Source organism: Tarenaya hassleriana, unplaced genomic scaffold (genome assembly GCF_000463585.1).
Source record: "Tarenaya hassleriana unplaced genomic scaffold, ASM46358v1 Cleome25, whole genome shotgun sequence".
Classification (NCBI taxonomy): domain Eukaryota; kingdom Viridiplantae; phylum Streptophyta; class Magnoliopsida; order Brassicales; family Cleomaceae; genus Tarenaya; species Tarenaya hassleriana.
The window spans coordinates 2,321,038-2,334,982 of NW_010965775.1; the positions used below are offsets into that span (position 1 = coordinate 2,321,038).

A 13,945-nucleotide genomic window follows, 5' to 3' on the forward strand; every position below is an offset into this window, starting at 1 on the left:
GGGAAGAAGACAAAGGGGAAAGAGTAAAAGGCCGAGGAACGGAAGGAACTCTCACCATTTCTTGTAGAGGATTGATTCCCATGATACACACAAACCTGGGTTATAAAACTATAATTTCAGTTCGCAGATTTCAGTTTAGAGAGTTCTTTAAAACTCGGGTCGAATCTAAAACTTACACTCTTCGACGGGTCCATCCACATAACCTTCGACGAGCAAAGTGTGAAAGGGACTTCCCTCGAGTCCTTCACGGTACATAACACGGCAATCTTCGTAATCGCTCTTCAACTGTAATAACCGATTACTCTCTTACATCATCAGTTCATCTGTTTCAGTTTACAGTCTTTAACTAACTAAACAGGACATTACTGACAAAAACGAGGAACATACTTTCCAGTCACCATACGAAGCCTCATCATTCGACGATGAAGAAGCACTCCTAAGCTTGTCGAGTATAATGGATACATTTTCAGTCCTTTTATCTAATATATCTGCATTGCATTCTGTATAAACAAAAGAATAACAAGGCAAGAGCAAGTAAAGAATCGGAAAAAAGCGGATCGAAAAGAAACAGATTGCCGCCATTAGATTCAGAAGGAAGAACAGATCAACCTCTGCTTTCATGGTGAGAAGGTGAACAAAGCTGTTTTTTTATGAGGGTTTTTAGGGTTTCGACATTGGTGAGGTCGGGAGAGGACAAGGTCTTGTCCAGTCTCGCTCTGTACTCCGAGATCTGTCGTTTCTTCTGCATCTTCGCATCTCAGTTCTTGACGGGAACTGCAAAAAACTGAATTCACTGTCTCTTTCAGAAACTGAAACCTGAACATGGGAAGGAACTAGTGAAACCTTAAGCAATTAGTCTAAGATTTAAGAAAACGAGAAGCTGACATAAGTGGATTGCGTTTCCATATTAGGTAAGCTAACTGAGTAATTGAGTAATTACTGATTAGCAGAAACAGATGAACTACACAGATCAAGACAAACGCATAAACAGCCAAAAAGACAGTCAAGAAAACAAACCCAGATGATGTAACAGAGCCCAGAAGGTAAAAAGTCGGCAACTTTCGATCCGATCACAACTCAAAAGCGCCAAAAAACTGGAATTGAGATCAAGCGAAACCCATGATCGGAAACCAGAAATCAACACTGCCCAGATCGTGAAATGCAGTTAAGAATACATTCCCGCGAACGTACGGCGTTAAATTAGCTTCCCGGGATGATGTGGAGACCGCCGAGACGGGCGAGGAACGTGAGATGTTCTCTCTCTCTCTCTCTCACTTTCTCGGGAAAATTACAATCATGGAGATATTAAATAGAGCTGAATCATCGACAGCTGATGTTCCCAAGAAATGGAAAATTACGCACTAATGCGATGGAAATAGCAAAAACTAACGTTTCCAAGAGCATGAATTTGAAGCTGGGACCAGTGGGGAGAGAAGACAGGACAGATAAGTGTCGCTATCAAGATGGATGAGAAGAGAACAGTTACTTTGCTTCGTGCCGGCAAAAAGGGTCCCTCACGAAACTTTGATGCGCCGGTGATGACGTCTGCACCACACGCGCCCATGGAGCGCGTGAGCAACGATGGTGTGAAAGAAACGGGAAGGAACAAAAGACGTGCCTTGTGGAAGAGACGTAGACGTTGAACGTCGTCAAAGCAAGAGACTTGGTTCTTAATGAGTTACGCAAAAAAAATTGTGTTACAAACATAACAGAACCAACTTGATTTGATTTAAAATTGGACTCTTTTTTCAATTTTGTCAAATCCGAACCGAACCGAACATGAATGAATCAAACTGAACTGGGTTTGCCCACAACTGGTTTCTAAGAACAATGAGCAAGAGATTGACCCTCTTCCAAGAAACAATCTTTATCTGTAGCTGTGTATAGAAACAGTTGAAAAAAAACCAACGCAAGAACTGGAGAGAATTGAGCCATGTGAATCAGTGCTTCGGTATCTGATAATGGGTATGACCTTCAATCCCACAGAAGATATGGCAGAAACCTTCTTTTATGATCCTACGACAAAAAAAATCACTACATACTTTCATACAATGAGAATCTGTTCAACCTGTAGATGTTGGCGTAACTAAAGGGTATCTACAACGGTTATCTGATTCAACCGGCCTTTAGGAGACAAGTCCAGGCAGCTAAGTCGATGCATAAACACCCGAGGTAACGTCTTTTTCTTCGGGTATCGCCCATGGAAGCCCCTAAAACCATCGGCGCTGTCAATATTAGCGCAGTCCCGTCTCATCTTCTCTGTATCTTCTGTCTCGGGTACTGTTAAATGGATAGAGTAGAAGCATCTAATGGCACTGACAAAGCTCAGATCATTAGACCACTCAAGCTCTTCAAAAGCTTCAAAAAAGGTGAAGAACGAGGTAAAAAGAACGGTAAGATTGGACAGAATCCAAAACAATGCCCTGTGGGAAACGATTGATCTAATGAGAAAACTCAGGAGAGTGAAGACAGAGGCATAAACGAAGTACAAACAAGCAAACTGATACTGGAAGTTTATCAAACTATGCATAGGCTTTACGATGAAACCGAAAGCATTGACCCACGGCCATCACAATTATCTGTATTACCAGTGGGCTAATCAGATAAAAGATCATTTGATGGGATTACCATCCATTACCAAGCAATGGCCTTCCCTCTACAGACTGTAGCAGAGAGTAAAGATTCAACCTTTAGTACCCTGTGAAACGGTAGCACCCATAGTTCATTAAAAAAAACTGTGAACAATCGCACAGAAACTCATAAAAACTACACCCCTGCATTCAATCTCACAAATTCACCATAAAGTCCATACCTTTGACCATGTAGAAGGTTTCTCACCAGATTCACTATCAGAAATAACCCAATGAGAATATCAGATCAAGCAAGAGAACGGATCAAATCGACATGAGAAAGGAAACTACTGATAGCCAGAAAGGGAACCACAAGAGAACAGCCATTGAAATGAAGAATACGGAAAAAGCAGGGAGCCCCCCAAAACAGCAAGACAACAAAATGAGAGAAAGATCAAATTGGCAGACATAGACTTATCAGGTTCTTGAAGTTAAAGAACTTTGAATTCTGCAAGCAGGTAAGCAAAATGGGAGAGATTTGGATGGGGGAGAAAGAAAGATGCAGACAAGAATCTCACTTTTGTAAACCAGAAAACCATTGGTCACAATGGCTTCAAGAAACAACTTAACACGGCAAATTACCAACAACGAGAGAGACCTTGAAGTGTATCAAAAACAGTCTTCCAACATACCACAAGAAAACCTCGGATACTACAAGGATAGAACAACAACAGAGAAGTGATCAAACACAAAGTGCCACATCCATGAGCAGTTCGTTACAAAACAACCCATTCAAAACGAACGCTTGAACCCGCCTTAATCCACTAAGACCGGCCAAACGAGTCACGGATTAACTTATCCCAGACACAGCGGACAAGCCAACCTTCAAAGGCTGCACCCTCAAGAGAATCACTAAAACCCGGCTCAAACCACTTAGCACGTCTCTTGTCCCAGAAGCTCACAACACTCCATGGATGGCACTGCGCCAAGTCTATGGTTCCGAGGACTTCAAGCTCAGGTTTTTTTATACATTTTAGCAGCTAATTCCCCCACAGCTACTGCGTTTCGGATCAAAATACCGTAAGATTGCTTAAGCAAAGCGAGGTCTTCCTTGATCCGTACCCCAACAAAAGTGAAAACCTTTGAAGCAAAGAATCGGCACAGATCAATACGGAAGCCATGAAACATGTTCGGCAGTCTGAAAAAGAGACAAAGGTTTGTGGTGCTGAACTTGACAGAGGATAGACGCCATTTAGGCATCTCGTATCCGTCATGATACTCGACATCCCAGCACAGATCGAAGACGACTACCCGCTTTCCATGCTGGATCGAATCCTCCCTTATACGAGAAAGGTGAAGAGAGATATCTGTTGATGACACAACGTCGACAGCAACCGTCTGCACGCACGAGTCATCTTCCATCTGAAAACACTGCCAATCAAAGGTGGCCATGCAGTTCGAGATCTGAAAACCGAAGAGTGAGAAGGTACATATAACATATCATACGATCCAACAAGAAAACTCGCACCAACATTCTGCAGAAACATTCGTACCTTTGATTATTTGAAATCTGATCCCAAATACGATATTTCATCAAGACGAAAAGAATCAGACTTTTATATATAGAGGGGAACTACGTGGCTTTTGCACTTCTCAAGAATGACGTGCATTCTCCCAGTTGATGAGTTCACTCCCCTAGGAATGAATATTGTTGGACTTAAATACAAAAACCTGCATGCGTTCATCCAAATTAATAGATTTTAATACAAATAAATAAATTGGACATTATGACAAAGTTTTAAATATAAAATTTATAATCAATAAATTACAGTATCATATTTATAACAAATTTTGTAATATAAAGGACGATTGTTTATTGTGATTTTTATAATCGCATAATTTAAAATTATTAGTTACGTTTTATATAACAAATACTATAGTTGATGGGATTTATTTTGTTCGTCCAAGAACAAATACGAGAAAGGAAAATCTAGAGAGAGAAAAAAACAAACTTTACCGCATGACAAAAGGAAAGCCGAAGAACAAGCTCCCGTTCATGTTCTTCGCAAGCTTCAGATCGAGATAAGAATATAAAAACGGAGGAGGACGAATGCCAGAAACCCGAAGATTCTAGAGAACGAAAAAACCCAAACTTTATCCCTTTGATTTTTTTCCCCCCCAGAAAACAGTCAGATTGAAGAGAATCCAAAACAACCCAATTGAGAAACATTGGATCCGGTGAGACAACTGCTACTGAAAGGGCGAAATCAAGAAAGCTGCTACCGAAAGTGCAAAATCAAGGGGAAGTAACCAACTCAGTTGAAAATAACAACCCTTTCTATTCGAAGTCGTGGGTTCGATTTGTCCTTAAATCTGAACTTTACCTGAACTGATCTGCTGTACTTGTTCTACGTGTCTTGTTGTCGACTGTTACGCAAGGGCCGGAAGTTTATTGTCCGCGATGATGTTTCCATCCTGTCTGTTGGGCTGTGAGACGTTGTGGGGTAAGGCCCAAAGCGCCGTAAGACGAGTTTCAACCCAGACACAGCAGACAAGCCAACCTTCAGTGGCGGCACTCTCAAGAGAATCCCTAGAACCCTCTGGACCAAAAGAGACTCACTCGAGTACAAGTGGCTCAAGTCAATCGAAAGGATTCGCTGTGCCAATTGTATGACCCCGATGAAATCATACAAAGGCCATTCGCAGATTTTAGCAGCGACTTCCCCAACTCAACAGCGTTATGAAACACAATACCATGGGTTTCTTTAAGCAACGCGACGTCTTCCTCGATCCGCAACCCGACAAAAGTGACCTGTTTGGAAGCAAAGAAGCGGCACAGATCCTTAAGGTTGTCCAGAAACGGGTTTCGAGAAAGAGACACAGGTTTCTCGTGCAGAGCTTGACAGCGGAAAGACGCCATCTTGCCTTCTTGCCACCGCATGTGTCCACGAACCCGACATCCCAAAAGAGACGGAAAAAGACGGCTCGGTTCCCCCTGTGGAGGATTGAACCCTCGTGTATACGAGCAAGGTAAGGAGAGATCTTTGTCGATGATATAACGTCAACGACCATCGTCTTCATGCACGAGCCATCTGTCATCCGAAACTCTTGACCATCGAAGGAAGCCATGCAGTCTTAAATCTGAAAACCGAAAATACCAATTAGGATTGCATAAATAGCAGAAAAGGTACATTAACATATCCTGAAACCAAACATGAACAAGAGAAACCAAATGTCTCGGCAAACAAGCGAGAGTTTGAACCGGGCTCCGGTACTATACCCGTATGCCAAATTGAGTCGCAAAACCTCCTGCCTGCCGTCTCATTCATCACTACCCATATCTATCTACATAAAACCCTAAGATTAGTCAATGACATACATACCCTTATACATAAGGTGCAAAATCAAGAAAAACTGCTACTGAATCTTTCTCAAACTATGCATAGATTTTGCAGTGGAATCCAAAACATTTACCCCATCCATCAAAATTATCTGTGTTACCGTTGATTAATAAGAGATCTGATTACCATCCACCACCAAGCAATGGTCGTTTGAAGCTCAACTGTCCAACTTCTTTGAAGCTCAACTGTCCAACAGAAGTTCTGCAATGGAACAACATGGCAAACTCATTCCAATTCTGCTCAATGGCGATAACTACTTTTATTGGAAGAAGGCGACAACAGCAGCCATTCACAATAAAGGACTGTGGGATTATGTCATCACCACACGAGTCCGAACAGCTCTGGTTCTCCCTGTTGAAGATGACGACTCTATAGTGGTACAATGTTGTAATAAACAAGAATGGACTCATCGATTATTCACGTCTAATCTTGAGGGGAATGTTGAATGAGAAACATTAACCAAGTTGATGTTAAAGAAAGAAATGAGCAACGGTCACACGAAAAATGATCCAGCACGTGCAACAAACAACAAAGCATGGTGTGAGTACCTTACTCAGGTGATGGGCTTGCAGAATATTATATATGTTAGATTATTTCTCATCATGGGCAAAGTTTATTATACTATATGTATTAGTTGTAGATAGCTCTAAAGCAAGTGAGAATTTATTGGCATCACATTTGTTCTTCTCCGTTTCCTGAGTTGCTCAGATTTCTTATCATCGTTTTTAATCAATCTCTTGCCTTTTAATCTTTATTTCTTGACTGATTACCATCCACCACCAAGCAATGGCCGTTTTGTGAGTAAAAGATTCTACCTTTGCAACCAAGCTTCAGATATGACCCTGTGAATAGTTAAAATTGATTATCATAAGCCACAGAGCAAAACCCATGAACTCGTAAAATCACCACTGCCGAAGAGAATGGATCAAACGGACGCCGAAGAAGTAACCTACCATTGATAGCCAAACGAAACCACAGAAGGACAAGAAACCGCCAAACGCGGAAAACTCAGGAAACTGAATGAGAAGGAAGAACAAGTTCGCAGGCTGAAATTTGCTTTCCCCAGAGACAGTTATCCAAGGACGGGACGGGAGAACGAAGGGGCAATTCTTCCGACGAATGCACGAACAATCTGATCGAGTGAAATCGAAAAGGTTATCCAAAACAGTCTTAGAACAAAAGACTCATGTCCGGACTCTGGAGAACAATTTTCTCCTTACACACAAAAAACACATCGCATCTTACCCTTCTTTCACTCCATTTAACCTAAATCCATCAATTACACCGTTGTTCAATCATATATTTCACCATTGTTCTTCAATAACCATCTATTCTCTCGTAAAATTCATCCCAGACAATGGCGACATGCCAACCCTCAACGGCTGCAGCCTCGAGCTGCTCGTTAGGATCCGTCAACTCCCATTTAGACAGAAACGCGTAGAAGCGGCACCGGCCAAGGGAAACGAGGGAAACGAATCTCCGTGCCAAGTCTATGGAACTGAAGAATTCAAGACCAGGTGTTCGTCGGGCTCTCGCAGCTAATTTCCCCAAGTCTACAGCCTTTCGAATCACAATACCGTGAGCTTCTTTAAGCAATGCGAGATCTTCCTCGATTTGCAACCCGACGAAAGTGACACTTTTGGAAGCAAAAAAACGGCACAGGACCTTTAGGTTTTCCTGAAACGGGCTCGGCAGTCTGAGCATGAGACAGAGACTCTTCGTGCTGAACTTGACAGAGGACAGACGCCATTTAGCCTTGTCGTCAAGAAACTCGGCATCCCAATACAGCTCGAAGACGACGGCTTGTTTCCCGTTGCGGCACGAATCCTCTCGTATACGAGACAGGTAAGGAGTGATATCCGTTGACGGTGCAACGTCAATGGTCTTCGTCTTCACGCACGAGCCATCTGTCATCACAAACTCCGGCCCATCGAAGGAATCCATGCAGCAGTTCGAAATCTGAAAGCAGAAGAGTGAAGAAGGTACATAACAAATCATATGACCCAACAAGAGAAGGAAAATTCCATCAACACAAAGTATTTCAGCAGAAACATTCATACCCCCCTGACGAAACTTGGAGAAAGATGTTTCAAATCTGATCCCAAATACGAAATATCTGTAAGACGCAAAGAGCAATCCATACAAATATATAGAGGAACTACGTGGCTTTTGCACTTCCCTATAACGGCATGCATTCTCCCAGTTGATTAATGCATCCCTCCAGGACGACTTATGCCCTTCCCTAGAACGATTAGTAACACTTGGCCATTGATTACTTTAAAAAAAAAAAAAAGCACAGGATCAACTCGGCAATTCTCTTACAAGTTTTCACCTTTCACCATTCTTGACAATAAAAAAACAAAACTTTATCCCTTTGATTTAAGAGAGCCCAAAACAACCCAAGTGAGAAAACCAAGGAGAGTGAAGACACAATAAGTGCAAAATCAAGCAGATAGCAGCACGAGTGGGAAATAAACAATCAAGCTACTGAAAGATCTTCCAATCGTGCACAGATTGTCAGTGGAATGAGACCCAAATCCATCAATAACTAGTCGTGTTACGGCTGAATAATAACCATAAGCTAAAGCAAAACCTTTTCTCCTCTGAAATAAACCAACATGAGTTGTTACACCAAAAAAAAAAAGGAAACCCTTTGAATGACGCAACTCAAAGTCAGCGTTAAGACAGAAAAAAAAAGACACAAGCCTTGTCCGAACAATGACACAGAAGAGCAAACACACAAACTTCAATCCAAAGACGAGACAATGAGTTACAAAATCAACCGATCCCAAACACAGCAGACAAGCCAGCCTTCACTGGCTGCAGCCTCAAGACGCTCATTAGGATCCGTCACATCCCATTTATACTGAATCAAGGCCAACCGGCTCAAGTCATACCAACCAAGAATTCTCTGTGCCAAACCTATGGCACAGAGGAATTCAAGCACAGGTTTTTCGCGGATTTTAGCAGCGGATTTCCCTATCTCTACCACGTTATGAATCACAGCACCGTGAGTTTCTTTGAGCAATGTGAGGTCATCCCCGATACGTACACCAACAAAAGTGAGCAACTTGGAAGCAAAGAAACGGTACAGATCCTTAAGGCTGTCCAGAAACGGGTCCGACAGTTCGAGAAAGAGACAGAGATTTCTCGTGCTGAGTGTAACACCAGATAGACACCATTTTATCTTCTTGCCACTGTCTCGGTCAAAAAACTCGACATCCCAATAGAGACGGAAAATGACGGCTCGATTCCCCCCACGGAAGGAATCCTCAAGAATACAGGAAAGGTATGGAGAGATATCCGTCGACGATACAACGTCAATGGCCTTCGTCTTCACGCATGAGCCATCTGGCATCCGAAACTCATGCCCATCGAAAGATGCCATGCTGTTTTAAATCTGAAAACCTAAGAGCAAAAACAAAAAAGTTACCAACGGGGATGCAAATACAGCAGAGAGGTACATTAACTTGTCATAAAACCAAACTTGAACAAGAGAAGCTAAACTCCACCAACATATAAACTCTAAACGGTCTTGGCCTTGAATGCCAAAGCTTTATCTGAGAAAGACATATAGAACAATCCTTATATATAGAGGGAGAGAGAGGACTTACGTGACTTTTGCACTTCTATAGAATGGCATGCATTCTCCTAGTTGGTTAGGGGATTTCTCTAGGCCTAGAACCATTAATAACACTTGGTAATTGATTTCTTTAATAACAAAAAAAGACAGAGGGCAACAACTTTGCTAATCTTAGAACGACAAAAGCTTCCTTATCTGCAACTTTAAGGCCAAATAAACAGTAGGATTGAAGAGAATCCAGACCAACCCAGAGTGAGAAACAGTCCATCTGATGAGAAAGCCTAGGAGAGTGAAGCCATTGCAATCAAGAAAAGCTGATGCACTGGAAGAAAATAAGAAGTTCAAGCTACTGAAAGTTCTTCCAACTATGCATCATATGGATTTTGCAATGGGGAAGACCCAAATCCATCAAAAATCTATCTGTGTTACGACTGATTAATAATCATAAGCCAAAGCATAACCCATGGATCATCTCACTCAGACTCTTAAAATTACTCCCCTGCTTTCAATCTCACCAATTCACCATAAAGTCCTTTTCTTTCACCATCAAGAAGGCTTCTCACCGGCTAAAAAAACTGGTGGAAACAGCCCAATGAGAATTTCATGTGATGTAAGAGAACGGACCAAATCGATTCAGTTATGCAGCCCACTGACAGCTAAAGGAAACCACATTAGACCAGCCGTTGAAATTGACAAAAACACTGCGAGCTCTCCATTGAGAGAGAGAGAAGATGAGCGAATCCAAAAGGTAAACACTTTCTGGAGTGATAAAACTTCGAATTCTGCAATCAGGAAACCAAACAGGGAGAGAAATGGATCGGCGAGAGAAAGATGTGGCCAAGAATACAAGGTTTTAAGCCTTTTTCTTTTCTCGCAGGAAATCCTTATTTATACACGATGGGCGCTCTTGAAGACAACAGGAACAGACCCACGTATGTATTATTCAACAAGAAAACCACAAAAGTGTCAAACACAAACTGCATACACTTCCTTGTTCAGTTCATTCAACAATCACCCATTTCAATCCAAAGACTTGAAACATGGATTCACTGTGATAATTGATCCCAGACATTGAAGATAAGCCAACCTTCAATTGCGGCAGCCTCAAGGCGCTCGTTAGAACCCATCTCATCCCATTTAGACTGAATCGAGTCCAACCGGCTCAAATCATACCAAAGAATTCTCTGTGCCAGGTCTCTGGTACCAAGGAATTCAAGCACAGGGACTCCTCGGACTTTAGCAGCGAATTTCCCCAACTCTGTGGCATTTCTTATCACAATATCGTGAGTCTCTTTGAGCAATGTGAGGTCTTCCTCGATCTGTACCCCGGCAAAAGTCACAAACTTGGAAGCAAAGAAACGGAACAGATCCTTAATGTTGTCCTGAAACGGGTTCGGTAGTTTGAGTAAGAGACATAGGTTTCTCGTGCTGAGCTTCACCGAGGATAGGCGCCATTTATTCTTGTTGTTGTCTGTGTCAAGAAACTCGACATCCCAATACAGATCGAAGATGACTGCCCGTTTCCCATTCTGGATCGAATCCTCTCTTAAGCGAGAAAGGTAAGAGGAGATGTCAGTTGATGATACAACGTCAATGGCCTTCGTCTGCACGCACGAGCCATCGCTCATCCAAAACTTCGGCCCATCAAAGGAGGCCATGTAGTTGGAAATCTGAAAACCGAAGAGTAAAAAGGTACATAACATAGCATTTCCAACAACATGCCCAGATAACAAAACTTCAACAAGAGAAGCTGAATTCCATAAAAGTAACTAATCAATTCTTGACCCCACACTCATATCTTTAATGGATTCATCGTCTCATCGTCCTCCTTCATGTGATCTTTACAAGTGATCTTTCGTTGAAGAGGTGGAATTCTATTTGGACAGAGATTAAGGAAACACTCCAGATTCTAGAACTAAAAATTTGGTCAGAGAGATCTACTGGGTTTTTCTCAAGCATCAAAATTGAAACTTCCTGGTCATTGTTTTCCTTCTAAACCCAATTAATCAAAGTTCAGTTCTTGAATAAGCCCTAGAGGAGATTTATTGACCCATTCAACTATGATCTGTTCATGGGCGAGAACGAAATACAGCAAAGATTCCAACTTTCATCGGGTTATTAGGCTATAAGGCATAGATAACAGGGAAAAAGAAACCCCATCAAGCCAGAATCAAACCTAAGTCAAGTAGCTGAAAATTGAGTAGAAATCGAGGGATATAAATTGAAAAGATCAGAGAGGACTAACGCAAAAGACAAAAAAAAAAAAGAATAACCCAGAGATTCAAAGACGAAACCTGAACTCCCAGATTCCGTGAGACGCTAAAGAGACGGGAACTCGAACTCTGTAATGCCGGAGAGAAGATATTTTGAGGGAGAAAATATGAAATGGGGCTGAATACGCGAGTGCCAGACAACTAACTATTGGCTTTGAACGAGTGGATAAATTGACTTTAGGTTAAATTTTGTTCACAAACATCTATTTTATATAATTCTTAGTGTCTTTCAGAAAATTTATTTTTAGTTTTCAAAAAATATTAATTCTAATATATATATTAAATCTTGAACTAGTATCAAATGAATTTTTAAATAGAAAAATCATTAGCAAACACATTTAAATGTGTAATAATGATCAAAATCATCAGCAAGTCATCCTACCTCATATCAATCTCGAAATCTCATTACATGAAAATCAAATTATTACAGTCTCTCACAAAACCAGTAGAGAAGAAAATCATCAGTTTGTGTCATAAAACATTGAATTTTAAATCAGAAATCTAACTACAGACAGAGCATTTCACAAGACCGTTCTCGTTGCAATCAGTGCATCTTCTCCACGTCTCATGGCCTTCTCCTCCTCCTTCTCCTCCTTCTTCCACAACCAACACTCTCGAGCTGCCATTGCATTTCAAATTTAGTTTTGGTCACACTGGTCACACTGGTCACACTGGTCACGCCGTTCAAATTTTAGTTTTGGTCACACTGGTCACACTGGTCACACTAGTCACACTGGTCACTTGGACACACTGGTCACACCAAAAAATTTTAAAATTCACGCGAAAAATTTAACTTTTTGTGGCGGAGGGAGTTTTAAAAATTTTAAAATATTTAAATTTTTTCATAGGGAACCGAAAACTGTTTTCTCTCTCTTCTGTTTCTGTCATTGGGACCCACGCCAATGGGTATTATGGGAATAACATAATTATAAGGGTATGTTTTGAACTAACTTTTTTTTTTTATTTTTGCAGGGGTATGCGTTGAAGTCTTTGTAGCATAATAGGGGTATTTTTTATAAAAGCCCTTCTTAGTGTCTTTCAGAAATTTTTTTTTTAGTTTTCAAAAAATATTAATTCTAATATATGTATGTTAAATCTTGAACTAGTATCAAATGAAATTTTAAATAGAAAAATCATTAGCAAACACATTTATGTGTGTAATAATGATCAGAATCATCAGCAAGTCATCCTAACTCATGTCAATCTCGAAATCTCATACATGAAAACAAATCATTACAGTCTCTCACAAAACCAGTAGAGACGACAATTATCAGTTTTTGTCATAAAACATTGAATTTTAAATCAGAAATCTAACTACAGACAGAACATTTCACAAGACCGTTCTCATTGCAATCAGTGCATCTTCTCCACGTCTCATGCCCTTCTCCTCCTCCTCCCTCTTCTTCTTCCACAACCAACACTCTCGAGCTGCCATTGCATTTCGAACATATCAAAAACCGTTCGTCCATACACTTTTGGCACGGAGATTTAGCGGAAGAAGACGACACTAATCCTTCCAGAAGCTTCTTCAGCTTCCCGTTCTCGTTCAGGACGACGGCTTCTTCGGCTCCTCCTATGTATTTCCCCCTTATGAACAGCCTCGGAGGGGTTACTTTCTGTCCAAGTAACCTCCACATTTCTTCTCTGTACCCTGAATCCATCGAAACGTCTCGCTCCCGGAACGAAGCCTTGTGATTCTCCAGCAAGAACCTCGTCCTTCTGCAGGCTTCGAACGTCTTCCTCACTCCCCGGAGGCTGGTCGTGTAGAACACGACGGAATCTTCGCCTCCCGGTGGACATTTCTCTTCAAACTCCGACAGAACATCACCATCATCTCCTTCATCTTGTTCCGCTGATTCTTGTGTCTTCTCAGGCTCTGTTTCTGGTGTGAGTCCCTCTCTGGTTGGAGAGTCGTGGGTCTCTGTTTCTGGTTTCTCCTCCCTCTGAATCTGATTTTGGAGTTTGGTTTCGTGCTTGGGGCTGTGATGAAGAGCTAAGCCTTGTTTCAGCGTCCCGACAGAGGTGATGAGCCTGAGCTTCTTTACTAATCTCTCCTTCATCCCCTTCATTGCTGAAAAAGATCCTATTTTTAACGAAACCCAGATCGAGAAATCGGAA

At 41.5% G+C, this 13,945-nt stretch overlaps 5 protein-coding genes and 1 long non-coding RNA gene across 15 annotated transcripts in view; all 6 read right to left on the bottom strand.

The window, feature by feature from the left end:
• The window catches only part of LOC104816629, a 4,494-nt gene extending 3,104 nt beyond the window's left edge, over positions 1 to 1,390 (bottom strand). Inside the window, exons 1-5 of one of the 7 annotated variants that reach the window (XM_010545547.2) lie at positions 1,018 to 1,390; positions 610 to 784; positions 388 to 488; positions 177 to 285; positions 56 to 95 (exon numbers count right to left, since the gene is read on the bottom strand). In XM_010545547.2, coding sequence (XP_010543849.1) covers positions 56 to 95; positions 177 to 285; positions 388 to 488; positions 610 to 748 — 389 coding nt within the window. In that variant the 5' untranslated portion in view covers positions 749 to 784; positions 1,018 to 1,390. Of the gene's footprint in view, positions 1 to 55; positions 96 to 176; positions 286 to 387; positions 501 to 609; positions 817 to 1,017 lie in introns of all 7 variants that reach the window. The other 6 variants (XM_019202886.1, XM_010545546.2, XM_010545544.2 and 3 more) reach the window with 6 other exon arrangements.
• Positions 1,391 to 1,787: 397 nt separating this feature from the next.
• LOC104816631 lies at positions 1,788 to 6,621 on the bottom strand. Of its 2 annotated transcripts, none has more exons than XR_772317.2 (4): positions 4,588 to 6,603; positions 4,124 to 4,301; positions 2,629 to 4,034; positions 1,788 to 2,358 (listed from the first exon to the last, which is right to left on the bottom strand). It is a non-coding gene; the product is annotated as an uncharacterized LOC104816631 (long non-coding RNA). The 2 variants fall into 2 exon arrangements; XR_772316.1 differs by lacking the exon at positions 1,788 to 2,358 and having other exon boundaries at positions 3,131 to 4,034; positions 4,588 to 5,711; positions 5,851 to 6,621.
• Positions 6,622 to 7,104: 483 nt separating this feature from the next.
• Positions 7,105 to 8,486, bottom strand: LOC104816633 (uncharacterized protein At5g06450-like). The gene is made up of 2 exons (XM_010545552.1): positions 8,032 to 8,486; positions 7,105 to 7,930 (listed from the first exon to the last, which is right to left on the bottom strand). Exons 1-2 carry the CDS (start codon positions 8,164 to 8,166, stop codon positions 7,289 to 7,291), a joined length of 777 nt encoding a protein of 258 aa, XP_010543854.1. The 5' UTR covers positions 8,167 to 8,486; the 3' UTR covers positions 7,105 to 7,288.
• Positions 8,487 to 8,553: 67 nt separating this feature from the next.
• LOC104816632 (uncharacterized protein At5g06450-like) lies at positions 8,554 to 10,252 on the bottom strand. 2 transcript variants are annotated; one of them, XM_010545551.2, is made up of 2 exons: positions 9,586 to 10,252; positions 8,554 to 9,371 (listed from the first exon to the last, which is right to left on the bottom strand). In XM_010545551.2, the coding sequence occupies exon 2, from the start codon at positions 9,357 to 9,359 to the stop codon at positions 8,742 to 8,744; it is 618 nt and encodes a 205-aa protein (XP_010543853.1). In that variant the 5' UTR covers positions 9,360 to 9,371; positions 9,586 to 10,252; the 3' UTR covers positions 8,554 to 8,741. The 2 variants fall into 2 exon arrangements, with proteins under 2 accessions (XP_010543853.1, XP_010543851.1); XM_010545549.2 differs by having other exon boundaries at positions 8,554 to 9,379.
• Positions 10,253 to 10,398: 146 nt separating this feature from the next.
• LOC104816634 (uncharacterized protein At5g06450-like) lies at positions 10,399 to 11,975 on the bottom strand. The gene is made up of 2 exons (XM_010545553.2): positions 11,849 to 11,975; positions 10,399 to 11,224 (listed from the first exon to the last, which is right to left on the bottom strand). The coding sequence occupies exon 2, from the start codon at positions 11,210 to 11,212 to the stop codon at positions 10,601 to 10,603; it is 612 nt and encodes a 203-aa protein (XP_010543855.1). The 5' UTR covers positions 11,213 to 11,224; positions 11,849 to 11,975; the 3' UTR covers positions 10,399 to 10,600.
• Positions 11,976 to 13,011: 1,036 nt separating this feature from the next.
• Positions 13,012 to 13,945, bottom strand: part of LOC104816635 (uncharacterized protein At5g39865-like) — a 1,427-nt gene continuing 493 nt past the window's right edge. Inside the window, exon 2 of one of the 2 annotated variants that reach the window (XM_010545555.2) lies at positions 13,012 to 13,939. In XM_010545555.2, the coding sequence (XP_010543857.1) occupies positions 13,138 to 13,896 (759 nt within the window). In that variant the 5' untranslated portion in view covers positions 13,897 to 13,939 and the 3' untranslated portion in view covers positions 13,012 to 13,137. The other variant, XM_010545554.2, reaches the window with a different exon arrangement.